This window comes from Hyperolius riggenbachi, chromosome 3 (assembly GCF_040937935.1).
Source record: "Hyperolius riggenbachi isolate aHypRig1 chromosome 3, aHypRig1.pri, whole genome shotgun sequence".
Classification (NCBI taxonomy): domain Eukaryota; kingdom Metazoa; phylum Chordata; class Amphibia; order Anura; family Hyperoliidae; genus Hyperolius; species Hyperolius riggenbachi.
This window is the reverse complement of record NC_090648.1, coordinates 167,926,402-167,947,608: the sequence shown is the minus strand read 5'-3', so window position 1 is coordinate 167,947,608 and position 21,207 is coordinate 167,926,402. Positions and strand designations below refer to the sequence as shown.

At 42.1% G+C, this 21,207-nt stretch overlaps 1 protein-coding gene across 8 annotated transcripts in view; it reads right to left on the bottom strand.

The window, feature by feature from the left end:
• WDR93 (WD repeat domain 93) overlaps nucleotides 1-21,207 on the bottom strand; it is a 147,941-nt gene that overhangs the window by 98,704 nt on the left and 28,030 nt on the right. For all 8 annotated transcript variants that reach the window (XR_011030264.1, XR_011030265.1, XM_068275214.1 and 5 more), the window contains exons 7-8: nucleotides 17,545-17,629; nucleotides 14,726-14,909 (exon numbers count right to left, since the gene is read on the bottom strand). Coding sequence is in view for 6 of the 8 variants with exons in the window: in XM_068275214.1 (XP_068131315.1) it covers nucleotides 14,726-14,909; nucleotides 17,545-17,629 (269 nt within the window). In the remaining 2 variants the exon portion in view is untranslated. The remainder of the gene's footprint in view (nucleotides 1-14,725; nucleotides 14,910-17,544; nucleotides 17,630-21,207) is intronic.

Genomic DNA, 21,207 nt, shown 5'->3' with positions numbered 1-21,207 from the left:
AGCGGCGGTGTGTGGCGTCGGAGATCTTCAATCAACTTAATGAAGATTGCAAGATTAGAGGATATTGTTATGGGACTTTTCCAAGGATATTGGCGTGGGAACTTTTTTCTTTTAAAGGTACAGGTAAGTATTGCTGGTTAATTTAGAATATTAAAGGACTTTACTCGTTTTGTTTTTATTTCATTTAACCCTTTATGGAAATGGGTAAGGGGTACTTTGTACACCTATACTCATTTTTACTAGGAGGGGGGCGGGCATCTAGGGGTCCCCTTCTTAAAGGGGACTCCCAGATGCCACCATGAACCCCCCGAGGGTATCGCCAACCTCCACCTCCTCCTGGGGCACTGGGGGTGGAGAAGAGCCCCTTGTCCATGGATTGTACAAAGGCTCTGTGGGGGAGTGGGAGGCTTGGCTGCCGCCCCCCCCCCCCTCCTCCCAGAGCCCCCCATACCATGGACCATGCGGGCTGTTATAGCTCAGTGTGCGAAGCCCCACGTGACCAATGCTCCACATTTTGGCTATTCCAGCCTGCATGGGGCAAGGGGTTAAAACCTCCCTGGCGTTCAATTTCCCCAGGATTTCTGTGCAAAAAGTGATACAATTTTTTTTCCTGTAACTTGCCAAAATGTGTCAAGCAAGGGTCTAGTATACAGTGCAGGAGAGTATTGACGTGTATGCACATCAATACTGTTCACAGCATGTTTTGTATTGACATATATAACCATCAATACTGCTAGGGAGGTTCAGGAGGGGGACCCCATGTCATTTTTTTTTTCTAATTTCCCACACTTTGAACATAAAAAATATATTTATATGCATGTTAATACATTATCTGTCATTTTAGCAAAGTGACTTTGCTATAGGCTGCTAATTTAAAATTGATTTTCTCAAAAACTATAAGGTCTTTTTGAAAAAAAAAATGTTTCCTCTTGTTCCCACTGTCCTCCTCCACATACTCAGCAATTTGGAGTTTCTAGCACATAAGTGGGCTTTGCTATTAACCGCTAAAGTTGGTGGCCAGGGAAACATTTCCAACACTCTGAACGAGAAATTTAAAATCAATTTTCTCAAACTAGAAGGTCTCTTTGAAAAAAAAAAAATGTACCTCTTGTACCCAATTTCCTCCTCCACATACCCAGAAAATCTGGTGTTTCTAGCAGGTAAGGGGGCTTTGCTATTAACCGCTAAAATTGGGGGGATTATAACTTTTTCCACATTCAGAAAGAGAACTTTAAAATCGATTTTCTCAAAAACTATAAGGTCTTTTTAAATTTTTTTTCCTCTTGTACCCACTGTCCTCCTCCACATACCCTGAAAATTTGGTGTTTCTAGCACATAAGGGGGCTTTAACCGGTAATGGCAATGGCCAGTAACTTTAATGTAAAAAGTGCAAATGCAGTTTTTTTTTTTTAATTTGCGTTAAAACGCAAACAGTCCATGTTTGCAGCGAACTGTTCTCCTGGAACGGTTTGGGACATCTCTATCCATAATAATTTCTAATGCATAGACCCTCTGTCCAACCTAACTAACCTAGCGCAAGTATGCAGATCAGTGTTGTCTTTGCCATTCCTGATGTGTATACCTAGCCACAAAACTAGTATTTCCAGTGGAAAGTCAGAAGTCCCTGCAGCCATGTTTTAGACATCACTCATTAGTTCACATGACTCAACATGGTTCATTGTAATAAAAATATGTATTTCATCCACATTATCAATAGTAAGATGTAAATGATTTTTACTGGTTCATCTGATGGAAACTTTATGATAAATACTATTGGCAAAAATACATCATGAAGCTGGAATAGGTCAAGCCACTCTCTTGTAAGAGCAACAGCCCTCACTAGCTGAAATTCCCTAACTCTTACGACAGGAAGTCAGAGCCACTGCCATTATTTGTTTTAAATGTACATCGATTTATTTGATTCATGCTTTATTTCAGCCCACTTGCTGTAAACATATTCATCTGCTATTCCTGGAACATTTCTCCAACTCAAGATTACTATTATTATTGCACATTTATAGAGTGGACACATTTTCAGCAGTGCTCTACAGCAACAGTCTGCAACCTTTTCTGCACCACAGACCAGAATCACTAAGGCAATTTTATCATGGGGAAGGAGGGGGGATTCAAGCACATAATAATTAAAAAAAAAAAAAAAAAAAAAAGACAAGTAAAAACTGACTCTTCTGTCAATGCGATGCGCGGCGATAACGACCATCTTGGATCTTAAGATCCCCGATGCAAAGTACCGGGGTCCTTTGACTTCCCACTCATGCCGTTGCATATACCCGGCGACAGGAAGATGGACTGGGGAATGCTCGTCGTTGGGGGGCATCGCTGGGATCCATCTTCCTGCATCGTCAAGTGAGTATTCAGCTTTTTTATGGTGCCTCCCTCCCAGTTTGTAAGTTTCAGTTCCTCCTTGAGGAGACAGCTCTGCCAAGTTTTTATTGTTTTAATGACCTACAAGTGTGTTATCAGAAAGCAACCAGGGGGCGTGGCTAGCCATGGAGCAGTGAAGACGTGCTAGCGTGCTGCTCTCCTAAACCCACTCTGAATCCTGAGGAATCCTGCTTTCCAAATTACTCCGTGAACCCCCGATTCAACTTCCCAGGTCTCGGGGGACATCCTGCATCAGACAGATGACCAAATACGGCGATCAAAGGAATATGGGCCATGCTGAGAAGCTAGCGAGGTTCGCCCGCAGCGATCCCCAAGATGGCGCCGGCGGCATGGAAGATCAACATGCGCCTGATACTGCAATGGCGGCGGCTGTTTCGGAGGCCTGCCGGGACCAATCTACCAGACGGGAACAGCAACAAGACCGTGGTAAGACTGTTCATGTATCCCACAATGCTGTTAAGTCAACCCCGGGTCAGTCTGAGGAAACAGGCGCTAACAAGCAGCTAACTGATTCAGCTAACCAGGAGGGGGTGGAAACGGAGGAGCCATCCAGAGCAGAGCTAATGGCAGCAATTAAGTCTTTCCAAGTCTCAGTGACTACCAAGTTAGACTTTATTCAAACCGAGATAACATTTGTGAAACATGACATGTCCAAGTTGAAGGAGCGTACAACAGAAACAGAGCGCAGGATTAGTGAGGTGGAGGACTCGATAGGCCCTATGAAGCAAGGCCTACGGAAGGTAACTACCACCTCCAATACAAATGCGGGAAAACTAGATGACCTAGAGAACAGGGCCAGGCGATGCAACCTACGACTGGTGGGGGTACCTGAGAGGGCAGAGGGCACACAACCTGAAGACTTCTTCGAACAGTGGTTTCAAGAAGCTCTCCCCGATTTCCGCGGTTCCAGAACATACGCCATAGAACGGGCCCACCGTGTACCAGGAGGTCCGCCAAAGCCTGGCGCTGCACCACGCCCGATTGTAATGAAGCTATTAAACTACAGGGATAAAGCCGAAATCCTGAGGGCAGCTCGCAATCAGTCGGATTTGGAAATCAATGGGAATAAAATAGCTATATATCAAGACTTCTCGCTAGAGGTCCAAAAGAAGCGCGCTACATTTATTGCTGTTAAAAAGCGGTTACGCGAGAACGATATTCAATACAATATGCTCTTCCCAGCAAAATTGAAAGTCGTTCACAACAACAAAGCAGTGTTTTTCATCACTCCTACTGAAGTATCTCAGTGGCTAGATGCACAAGGTTTTGCACAAGGTCGAGCCTCCGATTAACATTGCTGCCATGTACAGTTCTCCTTGTATAACATGCTCTTTCCTGGCAATGCAGTTGCTACTCTGGCATAACAGTACTCTAATGTTCAGGGATTTTCAGGAGGTCGGAAAGACATGCATAATGCATCACTCCAGCGGAGTCCATCTGAAGTGCTCAAATGTTTTCCACACAGGGCACATCTGGCATGCTTATGCCTGTATGATGGGACTCACTTTATACGTTACTCAGGCTGGCTATGCACTTTGGGGTCCCTAATCTTATTAGGTGTCCATACTGAACTCTTACCTCCGCTTGGAGTGACACAACAACTGTTATATATTTTTTTTAGAAGTTTTCTTGATATGCACACAAATTCATGTTCATTTTATAAGGTCCTCTTGGTATGCACACATATTGATGTTTATATGCTTTGTTTTACGGTTGGTCCCCATGACTAGGGGGCCTTCTGCTATATAGGGGTTCTTCGGATACTTTGTGATAATGGTTAAGTATTCTTTAATGAGTGGGTGAAGGAGGGCTAGCCACCTGGATCACCCAATTTCTGTAAGTTTGGGATGAAACTTCCTGTAGTTTGGGGCAGGGAGTGGGGAGGGTTAGGGTCCGGGTGTTTCAATGGTTTTTTTTTTTCTTTTTCAATGGCCTATCAATATGATACCAATAACTGGGCAGACAGGTACACAAGTTTATTTCAAACAATAGATATACTGAGCATTACTCTGACAGCAAAAAATGACTAACCTCAAGATTATCTCATGGAATGTCAGGGGCCTTAATAATTCCATCAAGCGTAGACTAGTGTTTGACTACCTAAAGAAGGCAGCTCCCCATATCATATGTCTGCAAGAGACACATCTCACTGGAGAGAGAGTTCTGTCTCTCAAAAAGCCCTGGATCTCCAGCTATCACGTGGCCCATTTTTCATCCTTCTCCAGAGGTACTGCAGTGTTAATTAATAAATCATTCCCTGGATCAGTATCTACAGTGCAAGTAGATGCCGCAGGTAGATATACGATAGTAACCCTTATATGTGAGGGTAGAAAATTAACTATTATTTCAGTATATATCCCTCCACCTTTTAACGTGTCAGTATTAGAAAGTTTGGCGAGTAAAATGCGGGATAATTTGGATGGCCCAATCCTGATAGCCGGAGATTTTAATGCGGTTATTGACCCATATAGAGATAGACTTACCAAGAGTTCTCGTTCATTCCCATCATTCTTAAATTGGCTTTCAAGATATGACCTAACAGACATTTGGAGATGGCGCTATCCTGATCGAGTAGATTATTCATGTTTTTCTGACCAATTTAAGTCAATGTCCAGAATAGATATGTGTTTGGGAACAAAAGACATATTACCTCTGGTCGATGAGGTAAAGTATCTACCGCACGGGATATCTGACCACTCTCCAATGCTATGTGAAATACGTTTCTTAAGATATGCAGGTAATCAGATATGGAGAATGGGTCCGTGGTGGCTGGAAGACCAAACAGTACACTTCGCATGTAATGAGGCTATGAAACATTATTGGGACGAAAATTTGGGATCTACAGATTTGGGTATATGCTGGGATGCGGGCAAGGCAGTACTGCGAGGAGCATTTCGCGCCTCTATGGCTATTATTAGACAGAATGACAGGGCCTCTCTCGACTTATCTGAGTCCAAGGTCAATGAAAGTAAAACACTTTTGATGACTAACCCATCACAGGATTCATATGGGGAATGGGCTAAAGCCAGACGTGTTCATGAGCTGAAACTCCTGCAGCGCACTAAGCGAAAAGCACTAATTTCTAAACAAAAGGAATTTGAACTTGGCAACAAGTGTAGTAAAATTTTAGCTTATATGCTGCGGTCTAATGATGTATCTACTGCTATACCCAGGATTTTAAATGGGTCAGGAATAGAATGTACATCATCCATTGAAATAGCCCAGGCATTCTATGATTTCTATTCTGACTTATATACTACTCGGTTGGGGCCTTGTCAGGATTCTGCCAATTCTTTTTTAGACAACATAGAATTGCCATGTTTAGACGAGCAGGGGAGGGTAGCTTTGGATGCTCCCATATCGGTTCAAGAGATTGAATCAGCAATATCCTCCTTCAAAAAGGGCAAAACACCTGGACCTGATGGGATCCCCATTGAGTGGTACCTTAAAAGTAAAAATATATCCAGTCCTAAGCTGGCCGGGGTTTTTGCACATTCTTTTGATAGGGGAGCATTACCGGAATCGATGTATGAAACCTTGATAATTCTCTTGCCTAAACCAAATAAGAACCCGGAATTGTGTGAGTCGTATAGACCTATTTCATTGATAAACTCTGACGCTAAGATCCTCGCAAAAGTTCTGGCAAACAGGTTAATTATGCACATTACGTCCTTGGTACGCGGCGATCAGACGGGCTTTATGCCAGGTAGGTCAACTAAATTGAATATTAGGAGGCTTTTTACAAATATTCAATACCCACATTCAAATGCGGGCACCCGGGTTATTCTGTCTCTGGACACGCACAAAGCATTTGACTCGATAGAATGGTCATTCCTTCTAGCAGTACTGTCCAAGATGGGTTTTGGGGAACACTTTAAAAAATGGTTTCAAATTTTATATGCTACTCCCAGGGCCCGAATCCGTGTAAATTCTTATGTCTCAAACTCATTTGCTATCCAGAGAGGAACAAGGCAGGGCTGTCCTCTCTCTCCCTTACTGTTCTCACTGGCCATGGAACCACTAGCAGAATTAATCAGATCCTCTCCTGATCTTCAGGGCCTAAAACTCAGAAGTATGGAAGAACGCATATCATTATATGCAGATGATGTTTTGCTTTACCTAGCCGATCCGGGTCCATCCCTGCAGGAAGTGTTCAAAATCTATGATGCCTTCAGTAAGGTGTCTGGCCTAAGGGTGAACTGGTCCAAATCTGCCTTGTTCCCTCTGGATGCTGATGCTAGGCAACACATTCACTCATCATCAAAATTAGAGATAGTAGAGTCATTTAAGTACCTAGGGGTCACTGTTACAAGAGATAATGGAGACTACATGTGTAAAAATCTCACGCCCTTAGTTGAGGGACTGGGGGCACGGCTGAAACTATGGGGAAAGCTTCCAATTAATGTGGCAGGTAAAGTCACAGCAATTAAGATGATCTTTGCTCCCAAATTACTGTACCTGTTACAAATGGCGCCTGACCTTATTCCTAAAAGTTTCTTTAAGTGTATAGACTCTCTAATATCTGGTTTTATCTGGGGGGGGTCTCAACCTAGATTATCCCTTAAAACTCTAAAACTACCTGTTGCTTATGGCGGACTCGCCTTACCAGACTTCTATCTCTACTATCTGGCATCACAACTTACCTATATTCATAGATGGATGGGGTCAGATAGATCAGATATCTCTTTTAACTTGGAGGCAGATGTAGCATCCTCGTTTGAGGCACTGTGCAACGTAATATATAGGGGTAAAACCCCTTATAAAGAGGGCTCGGCCTTAATTAACTCCTCTATTAAAATATACCAGAAATCATCCAAATTGTTCCCAGGAACGGCTGAATCTATATCACCTAGTGTTCCTCTGTGGTCAAATCCCTGTCTGCCAGAACTTTTAAAGATGGAGGATGTTGGGTTTTGGATAGATCATGGGATTAAGTATGTGAACCATATTTTTGCTAATGGTGACTTCAAGAGTTTTGCTCAACTTCGTGAGGAATGTGAATTGCCCAGACACTCCTTATTCAGATACTTTCAGCTGAGAGATGCAGTTAGGGTTCAGTGGGGCCTCGTAGGAGTCCACATTAAACCTTCCGAATTGGAGTTGTTAATTCTGAATAAGGATAGAACTAAAGAGGTCTCCAGATTTTATGCTGCCCTACTAAAACAAGTCGGTTTTAATAAATATGACGAAAGCAAATCAAGGTGGCAGAGATGCACCGCAGACATAGAACCGTCAGATTGGGTAGATTTTGAATCCTCATATATGCCTACGGTTGTTAGCGCCAATGACAAATTGATTCAAATAAAATGGTTCCATCAAGTATACTATACTCCTATGAGACTGGCTAAAATGGGCAGAGGGGTAGGCCCTGAGTGTTTCAAATGCGGGTATACTGGGGCAGATTTTTGTCACTGTGCTTGGGAATGTCCTTCTATGCAAACATATTGGATATCTATCACTAAGTTTTTGGCCAAAATTATGAAGCAACATATAGACCTAGGATTTAAGGCCTCTATGCTGGGTATGGTTGAGTCCATGCCCTGCAGCAAGTATAAAAAAATATTTTTGCGGATTGCCTTCTTCTATGCTAGGAAATGTCTTCTGCTTAAATGGAAATTGAAAAAGGACCCTACGCTAGAGGATTTCATCACACTAGTAAATCATAACTTACCGCTGTATTGTTTAACTTATCAGGCTAGAGGACATCCCAAGAAGTTCAATAAAATATGGGATCCATGGGTTGAGGCTGTAGAATCGGTTATTCCCAATCTTGATGTTACCATTAGTGTTTCTGATGTATATCTATAATGCAATCTGATAAGTCATCATGGTCTTGTGACCTGTCTATCAATGTTTCCTGTCAGGGATAATTCAATTCAAAATCAGCTATTGTAATAATTATATTCTGGTTATACGCTGCTGGTGGCTATGTGATGTAATTTTATGTGATAGGCCAGGGGGATGTGGGTGAGGGTGGTGGGAGGTGGGGTTTGGGAATGTTGATATGTTTTGTACTGTTAAAAACCTTTCAATAAAAATTCTCTTTAAAAAAAAAAAGAAAGCAACCAGGACCATCCTCAGGGCGATCATTAGAGGCTAGTACAAGGACCAGTCGATTGCGACAAGCGCTCAACCATGGTTGATGTTGTTGTAACCCAGTTTCATGACTATTGTCTTCCTTATACTTCACTAGCTGAAGACCCAGCATTGCTTGGGTATGTATTTGGTTGTTGTTGGGTTCGGCCACTTTTTCTAACCTTGACACACAGTCACTCATTAACCAAGTTTGTGACCTTTGTGGTCCTTAGCATCAATAATGTGAGGATGGAAGCAGTCTAGATTTTCCCGTTGAAATTAAGCAAACAAACTGATTAGATGTTGGTGGATCCCCTTTTATGAATTTGAATCCCAGTCATCCAATGACCGACTGTACCAGGTTTGAGGCCTCTACCATTTACAGTGCAAGAATGGCAGCAGTTTAAATATTCCCATTGAAAATGAAAAAGTGAATTCTGATTGGCTGCTGTAGAATCCACTCACTTCCACAAATATTAATCCTAGTCACCCAGTGACCAAATTTGCCAAGTTTAAGACCCCTGCAATAAAAAGCCGAAGAATGGCTGCAGTTTACATTTTTCCATTTAAAATGAATGGCTGGAATTAGATTGGCTGTTTTATGCACCACCCACTTTCCCTGAATTTTTAACCTCGGTTACCAAGTGAGCAACTGTTTCAAGTTTGGGGACTCTGGCTTTATCACTGTGAGAATGGCACCCTTTTTAATTTTACCATTGACATGAAAAAAGTGTACCATTAATGGGCACATTTAGACAAGATAGTGGTCATCCCAATAATAGGGTACACAAGAGGTAATGTCCTGCTAAAAGGTGCATTAGATTTGATTTACTAAGGCCTCCTTTGTCACCTGTGGTGAGTAATTCTATGCCAGCTTCACGTCCCTCTGCTTAGCGGTTCATAAATTAGCTCCATAATGATTAATTGTAAGAAATGTTTGTTTTCTTTTCATCATGGACTTTTCACCCTTAGACAGTTTCCTTACAGTACCGTATAAAGTAATTGTTATTTTAAAAAAAAAATATGCACATAGAAAATGTGCTATCGAACTAATATGAATTGATTCTTTTTGAAAATCGATCAAAAAAACGATTAAAGGATCGAAAAATCGATCGAAATTTAGATCGAACATGTTGGAAATAATCGATCTGGCAGGTAAATCTGCCAGAAAATTGTATGGTGTGTACCTAGCATCGGGAAAGAGTGCAAATATATATAATGGCTGCGCTCTAGGAGCTTGATGTACGGATTCACAATGATCCTGGGAATTGCAATGGAATGTTTGATGGTTGTGGCAAGGGTAAGTGTAAATTGTAGCAATAACCTCATCTCTCTATGGCCACCAATGTATGCTGGATGGATTGGTAACATCTCTAGCAATATGTTTAGTGGACATGGAGGGGGAAGGAGGGACAATGGTGCAATGCATGATGGAGTGACTTTGAGTTGGAGGGGAACAATGGCCTTGCCCTGTGCTTGGCCGAGGTGATTCAGCATGAACCATCCAAGCGTGTGTACGAGACTTAAAGTGGACCTGAACTCTTGCACAGGACACAAAGAAAAAAGAGAGAAATGCACCCTGTGTGTTTTTAGAGAGAAGAGCCTGTCTAATACAGACCGTTGTCCTGATAAAATAAATATCGACATCAACATTCATCAAATACTGTCAATCGCTTTGTAAAGTGAAAAATTACAGCATGATTAGATTGAAAATAATAATTCTCCCTGCTATCGATTGGAAGCAAATTAAAATATTAATCAGAATCAGAATAACTTTATTAGTCAAGTGCGACAGGCGCTGCACCCGGAATTATTTGTGGACACAAGGCATATTGGCAAGTGCAAACAGTGCAAGTAACACTACACATAGTACAATTTATAAAAAAACATTTGCAACATAGCAAATGACACATAGAGCAGTTGTCACTATATTATGCAAAGACGAACATGAGTGTCAGCCTATGGGCGTGCGTTCATACTCTAGTGCCCCGAGGTGCTGAAGGGGATTAGGAGATGACATTGGGGAGAAGGTCTGAGTTGAGGAGAGTGATCACTTGAGGGAAGAATGTGTTCCTACGCCTGGTGGTTTTGGTGTAGATGGACCTATAGCGACGTCCCGAGTGGAGGGGACTAAAGAAGTGATTGCCAGGGTGGGAGAGATCGAGTGTGATTCTGTTGGCCCTGGACCTCATTCTGGATATGTGGAGAAGGTCCAAGGGTGGCAGGGGCGACCCAATGATCTTCTCAGCCACACTGATGACTCTCTGGAGTTTAAACCTATCCTTTGCATTTGCCCCCGAGTACCAGACAATGATGGAGGAGCAAAGGACAGATTTGATGGTCGCCGTAGCTCCCTGGGCATGCCAAACTTCCTCAGTTGCCTCAGGAAGAACAGTCTCTGCTGGGCCTTCTTTTGGGTTGTAGAGGTATTTTCGTCCCATCTCAAGTTCTCCGTGATAGTGGTGCCTAGGAACCGCGCGTTATGTACCCTGGTGACTTCGGTGCCATCAATGATGACCGGGCTGGGTGGTGGAGCGTTCCTTCTGAAGTTCACTATCAGTTCCACCGTTTTTGCTGTGTTTAGTACAAGTTTGTTGTCTGAGCACCATCTAAGAATCCGCTCGATCTCGCTGTGATATTCCAGCTCCGATTTATCACCAATGAGTCCTACGATGGTGGTGTCATCCGCAAACTTAATGACCTTGACGGTATCCGTAGAGGAGGTGCAGCTGTTTGTATACAGGGAGAAGAGCATCGGTGACAGTACACACCCTCGCGGGGCGCCTGTGTTTGTGGTTCTTACACTGGAGGAGCAGCCTCCAAGTCTCACTAGCTGTGTCCTGTTCGTAAGGAAGTCCTTGATCCAGGTGCAAAGGGTTGGGTCAACACCGAGCCGTTCCAGGTCGTCGTGCAGAATGTTTGGGCAGATGGTGTTGAACGCGGAACTGAAGTCCAGGAGGAGGATCCTTGCGTAGGTCTTCGGTTTATTAATCCTGCTAAGTGAACGACCAGTCCAATCAAAAATGGAATTCTCTATAAGTTTCCAGCACTAGAAATTGCTCTAAAGTTGACTATAAACAGGTCAGTTTATCCTGCATATTTAATCACTTTTCCAGCGAGCCATTGTCTCCAACATATACGATCCAATTTTGGACAGTGTTTTAGTTAAAGGAAGGAGCACCACCAAGGGATTGACAGCTGCTTGCCTGCTCAGACTAGGTCTCCTCTGATGCAAGTTCCACAGTTGAAACCAATACACACTATCACTTTTAGGTAAGCAAAAAAAAAAAAAAAGATATGATTTTAGTTTAGGGGTGTCAAACTCGATCACATAAGGGGCCAAAATCTGAAACACAGTCTTAATTGAGGGCAACATTGCTTATTTAAATGTAACGGGCAGGGGGTGAGACATGTGTATGGTTCTCTGTTGGGTACCATGAAACCGTCAGCTGTAATGTGGCCGCTGCACAGGTGTGCTCCTCTAGATAAGAACGCAGCATGCGGTCATCTGCAGTCAAAGAAAGGTGGCAAATGAAGAGCACCAACATGTGCTGTATACTGTATTCTACACATTTGCTCACAGCAAATCGGAAGTTACATGTGTATTGTGGGATACCTAGGCCACTGGATGGGATTGGAGTGAGGGGTGGTACATACATCTGCAGTGGTCTGCCGCCTCCATGAAAATGTCAAAGACCACCAGTACAAACATAAATCCACAGCATGGATTCATTTCCTCTTTTCTTTTACTGCTTACAATCATGCAGCTTTGTAGCTCTTGAGGGCCACATAAAATGGGTTGGGGAATAGCAGGCCTTGGAAGCTGTTATGGGGTAGTGGCCATTTTCAAATTTTTCAAAGATTTCCATTGATCCCAGTGGACAAACAGGATGCAAGAGAGGAGAAAGAGATTGAGAAGTAGATTATACAGGAGGTAAGTATGACCTGTGTATGTTTATTTTGACTCTTTATTTTCAGTTCAGGTTCTCTTTAAAGCTGCAGTGTGCTGAATTGGGGGTGTAAGCCTGTGGTCCTCAACTGGTTAAAGTGACACTGAGGTGGAAAAAAACCCTCATGATAGAATGAATTGGTTGTGTAATATGAATGATTAATAGAACATTGGTAACAAAGAAAATAGTGTTATATTTTTATTTTCAGGTATATAGCCTTTTCTATAACAATGCATCATTCTCTAATAATTGCAGTTTCCACAATATACTAAGCATTTTAACTACTCAACGACCGCTCCACGCCGACCGGCATGGACGTGGCGGCAGCCCCAGGACCGCTCCACGCCGATTGGCGTGAACGGCCTTCTATGGGGCTTGCAGGAGAGCTCCGCCTTCAGTCTCCCATCGGCGATCTGTTAGACAGCGAAACCGCCGTCTAATAACTGTGTACAGCGCTGCGATCTGCAGCAGCGCTGTACTGGGGACAGCCATGTGACACGGCTGTCCCCTCCATAGGCTGGGAAATGATTGGCTGTCATAGGCTGAAGCCTATGACAGCAGATCACGCTGATTAGCAGGCGGGGGGAGGGAGGGAACAGGGCAAAATAAATAAAACTGTGAAATGTATAAAATAAATATTTATTAAAAAATAATAAACAACTGTGGAGCAATCAGACCCCATCAACAGAGAGCTCTGTTGGTGGGGAGAAAGGGGGGGGGGGGGGGGGGTGGAATCACTTGCGTGCTGAGTTGTGTGGCCCTGCAGTGGCCATTTTAGTAAAAAATAGCCTGGTTCCTAGGGGGGTTTAACACCACAGCCCTCAAGTGGTTAAATGATTTTACAGAGCAGGCTACTGATCCTTTGAACTATTCTCTGCAGAAAAACAATAAGCAAAGAAGAAACAATGAGACAGTTGAGATAAGTGCTTCAAAAGACAGTACTGTCCACATAGATAACAACTGAAGTTTCTTAACTCTTTCTGTACTGTAAACAACATGAGACTCATATCTGTGCTAATAATGTTTTATTTCTTAGCAGTACTACACATAAATATAATATAAGTTTATTTTCACTTCAGATTCCCTTTAAACATGCACACTGTAACACCCATAGGCTTCAAAGTGTATTCCAAAATTTCTGTGCCACAGTACCAGTCTTCTTCCCATTAAAATAAGGAAAAAAGTCCTGAACCTCAAATCAGCACAACCCCCTTCAGTATTCCCAAAAGCTACAAAAGACCATGTTAAGAACATATGCTGCCCCAAGGCGCATGCAATAGACGATAGCTGATTAATTCTTTCAGGTCAGTACAGAGGACTACCTCTGGATTATACAAACTACCGATGAAGAGCTTGCAAATGACAAGATAATTGTGTGTTATCTGAGATACAGAGACTCCTCTGTGTCCTTTATTACTGTTGAATTAAATTAAGACAATAGAAAAAGAACCTACAATTATAACTGCTGTGCACTCACTTTGGCTGACAATAGACAGATACCTCAGTGAGAATGAGGAGTATTCCTACTGTAACACACCAAGATCCACATAACATACCGCTATTTTATGTTGTTCTGAAATTCAGTCCATGAGAAGCTTTATACTGCCCTGATCAAGACAATGGCTTCAATTCACAAATCACCGACTTGCATGGTAAACACATCAACAGATCAGTAAATATCAATTCATAAAAAGATTAGAGCATGCAATAAAGCCAAGTGAGATGTTTGGTATTTAAGACCAGCTCTGATCTGTCAGAAACTAGCAATCAGCATGCAATAACATTGACAGACTACAGCAGAGAGCAAATAGAAAGAGGCACCCTCCCTGCTTCTCACCCCATTTGATCTGATGCACTGACGAGTGGGACATTAGAACAGCAGAGCAGGAAAAGGACATTTAAAGGGACACTGTAGGGGTGGGGGGTCGGGGGAAAATGAGTTGAATTTACCCGAGGCTTCTAATGGTCCCCCGCAGACATCCTGTGCCCGTGCAGCCACTCACCACTGGTGAGACGTCTGCATTATTGACCAGGGTTTAGTGCAATTGAAGCAATATTATTTGGTACATTACTCAACTTCTACCGCACGTGTGATAATCTTTGCGATTTTGAAAAAATAAAATACTGAAAGCAGTATTTTACCTACATGATTTTTCTTAATGAACAGTCCTTTCTGAATTGAAGCTAATATCTTGTTATCATTTTAAGTTGGAATAAAAAAAATGATATATTTTGAATTATGATCACAGTAGATTACAGAAAAGTCATAGCAACACATTCCTAATCATCTCCTTTACCTTGATGCCTCTATTTCTGATGACTTTGGGATATCCATGCTGTGATAGTTTTTATATGCATCTATGAAAGTCTCCTCTTGCTGTTCCCACTGATGAGAGCCAATAATGTGATTCTGCCCAGTGCCAAAAACATTGCCATCATCACTCTTTTGTACAGCCTCTTGCATGGTTTTGAATGTACTCCCTATGTGACAAGTACAGTAGAAGAGTCAAGCAATGCAGTTTCCATGTTTCAGTGCAGTTAATATGCAGACAGCTTGGACATACTCTGAAGTGGCCACTGAAGAAGCAGAACACCCGCGCTACAAGTCAGGCAACTGCCTCCATTAGTATCTGCCACCCCCTGTCTCCCTCTGCACCCATTCACTTACTGACATCTGGGTACCACCATTTATCAGTTTATTACTGTTTCTTTCTTTGTCTCAAGCAAGGTAATGCAGTTTCCATGTTTCAGTGCAGTTTATATGCACTCAGCTTGGTCATGATCTGAAGTAGCCACTGAAGAAGCGGGATACTCACACTACATACACGTCAGGTGCCTGCCTCCATTGTATCTGGCACCCCCTGCCCCCCTCTGGACCCAGTCACTTACCAACACCTGGGTAGGTCCGTTTATCAATTTATGAAAGTTTTGCTCTTTGCCTCAAATGTTATTTATTGATGCAAATATATATATAAGTGGTAGTTAGCAGGGCTGAGGATGAATACACTCAATAATTCTCTCTAATAAAGTGCTATTACTTAGAATATATATATATATATATATATATATATATACTTATTTCTAAGTAATAGCACTTTATTAGAGAGAAGAGAATTATTGACTGTATACATCCGCAGCCCTGCTAACTACCACTTAGGTACAGTTTAATCAACCCACCTATATTAATTTATATTGTAGAATATTATTCACAGCAGTTGGCACTTTTAATTTAAAAGGGTGGGTGAGAGGGATATGGAGGCTGACATTTATTTAATGCTACACAATACCAGTTGCCTGGCAGTCTTGCTGATCATCTGCCTTTTTATACGTCGAGACATGGACCCAGAACAAGCATGCAGACAGATGTTTCCGACAAAAATCTGACAAGATTAGCTGCATGCCTTTTTCAGGTGTATGATTTAGATACTACTGATGCCAGAATGATCAGCAGGACAGCCAGTTAACTGGTATTATTTAAAAGGAAGCAAATATGGCAGCCTCCACATCCCTTTTGCTTCAGGATCCCTTTAAATTATTCTAAATTGACTACTTCAGATTTGGTGCCATTTTCAATCTCATGTGTTATTTATTCATATGTACTGGGTGCAAACATTCATCAATTTAATTTGTATGTATACTATGCATTATTGACTTAAGGGCTTCATTACTGTTACTATTTATTGTTTGACATCCAGGAACAGAGCTATTTCCTCGACTCTTGTTATTTTCTAACCTCTTGTTGACCCTTCATTCCCACATGAATTGTGGATATTTTCTTAAATAAAGTTTTTTTTGTTTTTTAAAGATAATTTTTATTGAGCTTTAACAAAGTTGCTACTCAATATTAGAGAGCCACAAAAATGACAAAGACTAGGCAAAAAAAAAAAAAAAAAACACAGCACAATAATAATCCAAGCATATGTATACTCACAGTAGTGAGATACATATAGTTAATCACAGGCTGCACTATACAGAGAATCCGACTATTCCAGTAGTAATGCATATACTGATCCAGTTTATAGGCCATTGAGGCAAAATAAAAAACACTAGTACATTTACAGCTGAGAGATAGATACTGTACATTCATATCTAGATAAGGTATAGTTATATCAGAAGCGTCTAATCATGCACAACACACTTTATCGAATTTCTTGCGCTGGTTATGAGATTGAGGTTAATTTATAGAATGGATTAAATAAATACATTTTTAATTTACATTTTTTTAATACATCTTTATCTATTTTCCTTGTGTGCAGTTCATTTTTTGTAAAAAGGCAGCAAATAGTGCCATAACCTGTGCAGCACCCACAATATGCAAAAAACAAGGTGTACACGTGGGAACACACAAGGAAGCAACGACTGACCAATCAACAGCAAAGTTCTCAGTATGCACACCATATTCAAGCACAGAGCACACAACGTGTGTGTATCTGAGATTGCACCAGAAACCAGAGCAGTAAGAAAAAAGCATTGATATGTAAAGCACATCATTTTTTTGTGACAGAAAGGGATTAAGATGCAATGGGGCCCTAGGCAGGATAGCAGTTTTTACACCCTGCTGATGGTCACCTGACTTTTTTTTTTTTAACAAAACTTTATTGAATACTTCCAAATGGTTATGTGACATGGAATTCCATAGGCAGTGGCTTAAAACATACAGGCAAAAAGTATACATCAACATTTAGATAGTATGAAATTAGTGTAAAATAACCATCCTCGAAACTCCCCTTAACCCTCCACCCCCAATTCCCTACCTCCCCACCATGACTGTTTCTCTCTCGCAAGGCCATAATTCTCATCAATGTGGTACACTTAATAATTATTGCACAATAGGAGGCATAACATAGATATAGGAGGAGCATCGATGAAGACAAAATGAGGTTCACACATGACTTTTTAAAAAAAGATTTAACTGGGGCTAACATCCACTAGGCCCCTAGACCTTCTCCAGGCCCTAGGCGACTGCCTAGGTTTGTCTTGTGGATGATCAGGCCCTGTTCTGTGATGATATAATCATACTGGCATCTAAATCTAGCATCTCAGTTCTGCAAGGAGACACTGCTAACCGCCTCAGGCATTTTACAACAAACACAAATCAACATTGAAATCACATTACCTGCAAGTGGCTTTGGTGGCCTAATCCTCATTAATAGTACTGGCTGTGTGACCTTTGGCTCTGACACAGCAGGCACACCGGCTGGCTGCAATCAGAACATTTACAAATCAATGTTACTTGTCATTGCAAATAAAAACTACACAGACAACTAAATTGCCAGCTAACCTTGGATGATCTATTGAAAAACAGCTCCTTTTGAAACATTGAGCTCCATATTGAAACACCCAGGGCTCTGACAGCACCCACTGATCAATTTATCATCATAGAAAGCTTGCTTGCCTGGGACAGAAATCCAATAATGACTTATGGTCAAAGCATTTTCAGACGTATTTAAATCCAATGAAAACAGCAATCATGATGTGTAATGTGCAGCAACCCATAGCAACCAATGAAAGATGAACAGTCAGCAAACTCAAACACTCTGCTGATTGGGTGCTACAGGGTACGACATTTTGCGCTTTGCTTTAAAAAACAAGTCAATTGGTATTTCTCAGTAAAAGAGGTATAGAAAAATATGAATCTGTCTGTCTCATCTATCTTCCAGTGGCCCAGAAAAAATAATTTATCAAGAAATGTTTTACAGAAAAAGTTGTGTACACACCTGCCACCTAGTGGATAAAGAGGTTACAACAAAATACACATGCTAATTGACAGAAACCATTAAATATTGATTTTCGCTAGCTGCCTCTAATTTTGGGAGGAACACAAAGTAAGCGGCATCACTGCAATCTATTCCTGGAAGATGATGTAGACACTATGAAATGTGAAATATCTGTTTCAGAACTGTATACATTTTCACTTTTCACCAATACTTCATTCTGGGCCCAAGATAGAAAATCAATTGTCTATGAATATAATTAAAAGGAACATAAGAAATAAATAACATTTAAGTGTGGGGTAAAATATGTGTCTCTGTTTGAAAGAAAACTTTTGTGACTGACATTGTAATAGATTCTGGAAAAGCCGCCGCGCGGACTGGCAGCGAGGTGGCTGGTTACGCATTCAGCTCAGCGGTTTACACGCGGTGGCATGCGTCTGATGTGGCTGGGCCTTCTAGTGCACACAGATTGAGGAATACGCGCGCGCTGAGAGGCAGAACTTTTATGACGAACGAAGAGGGATCAGCTGACCAGGTTGGACAGCTGATCTCAGAGCGGGCGGCTATTGGTTGATCAGCGCTGGGTGGCGCCGGGGAGCGCCGCTCTATATATATTTATTGCTGGTCAGTCTCAAGTTGTCTGCCGTTGCGAAAACACTTACGTGAAAGCACTCAGACCATAGTCAGATCCCACCGTGTGTTAGAACCGGGAGGACCTGGGGATTCACACTGAGCCAGATTACTACTGTGTATTTACTGCGTTATACCTTAGACCAGTTCCAGGGTGTCGAGACCACGGACCTCACACCCCAGCTTAGGGATACTGGCCTCGATTCATCATTCTCTTTGAGATAACTTTTTCCAGTTTGTTAAATTACCGAATTCGAAGTTTAGCGATTTCTAGTTGTATTCATCAAGGTTTTTCGGCATTCGGTGTGAATTCGATAACAATTCGGTAACCATTCGGTAACGTGTCGATATTTCCATTTTACAGCGGTAATTTAACACAAGGCCATAAGATTCCCATGGAATTGTGGGTAAAAGGCAGTCCTTTGAGCACTACGTAGCAACATTCTGAATAGGGCTTAACACCTGGACCAGGATTCTGGAAGTGGTTGGGACAATCCCACAATTTGATAGGAGCCTTTTCTAAAAAAAATTATAGTGCAGCTAGCAAAATTTGTTAACCCTGACACTGCCTGTGTTCTCTTACAAGATGATTCAAGAGAAATGCACATGTCCTGTTATAGCAAATAAATCTATTCTCTTGCAAATTGATATGGTTGTAGTCCTTATTCTTGCCCTTCTGCGCCTTTGAATCACTCTCAGCTGATACATAACCACTTACAAATGGCTCCATCTTCTCTGTCAGCAATGATCTGACAGGAATAACGACAGAGCAGTGAAGGAGATAACTAATCCTAAATGTAACGCTAAGCCACGCCCACTTTCTTTTTCATGAATTGCACTTTATTCCGTTTTAGCGAATCGTTACCGAATCGTTAACGAATGTTCGCTAACAGCTGTAGATAACTTTGATGAATCCTGAAATGAAGTTAACAAATTCGGTATTTTACCAAACTGTTGTTAACAAATTTGCTAAGTGTTGATGAATCGAGGCCACTGTGTCATTGCTGTGTTATACCTTAGACCAGTTCCAGGGTGTCGAGACCACGGACCTCACACCCCAGCTTAGGATTACTGTGTCATTGCTGTGTTATACCTTAGACCAGTTCAAGGGTGTCGAGACCAAGGACCTCACACCCCAGCTTAGGGATACTGTGTCATTGCTGTGTTATACCTTAGACCAGTTCCAGGGTGTCGAGACCACGGACCTCACACCCCATTTTAGGATTACTGTGTCATTACTGTGTTATACTTTAGACCAGTTCCAGGGTGTTGAGTCTACGGACCTCACACCCCAGCTTAGGGATACTGTGTCATTGCTGTATTTTATTCTCTAGACTAGTTCCTGGGTGCCGAGACCTCACACCCCAGACTAGGATTGGAGATTATATCAGTTATTTCCATTGGCTTGGGAGTTGCCGACCTGGCCTGCCCGACCACGCGGGCTGTCACTCATCCCTCGAGTGTTCAGCCTGACTATACAACTAGTGACATTATTCCAGGGCTGTGGAGTCGGTCCAAAAATCCACCGACTCCGACTCCTCAGTTTAGGATTCCACCGACTCCGACTCCACGACTCCGACTCCTCTAATTTGCATATTACAATTTTGTTGATTAAAAAGTATGTAACATGAAATTCGTCTCTTAACTGCCAACGCTTAGGAATTTTACAAGACAACTGAAGTGAGAAGGATATGTAGACTACTATATTTATTCCCTTTAGACTAAAACTAGTTCTTGGTAAGAGTACTTGTAAAAGGTACAAACCGGAACAAAGAACATCTATCAGGCCCTAGGCAATGTAAGTGTGGGTACATGTAAGAATGATGTGCAGGTACTCTGCAGGGGAATGAGGAGATTGTAAACAGACAACACCTCTGTGTTCAATGTGCACAGCATTCTCAGTGGATTCCCTGCAGCTCTGTGGGGAGTGCATATGTAGAGTATAGTACTACTGTGTAACAAAGTAAACCTGAGACAGATGAAATTAAAGTTTTATACATACCTGGGGCTTCCTCCAGCCGCCTTCAGGATAATCAGTCCCTCGTTGTCCTCCTCCGCCACCTGGATCTTCTGCTAGGAGTCCAGGTACTTGAGCCAGTCAGGCGTAGTGCGCATGCACACACTTCGCCGCCAGGAGCATACTACACCTGTGCAGCACTATTGCGCAGGTGCAGAATGTTCCTGGCTGTGGGAGCGGCATGCGGCCGGACAGCGCTGACTGGCTGAATTACCAGGACTCATAGCAGAAGATCCGGGTGGTGGAGGACAGCGAGGGACTGATTAGCCTGAAGGGGGCTGGAGGAAGCCCCAGGTATGTATAAAACTTTACTTTTCATCCGTCTCAGTTACCCTTTAATTTGTAGTCACCAAACCAAATTTTAACAACATATCAAATTATTTGATTTTATCAGCAAAGGGAGTGCATACATTTGCAT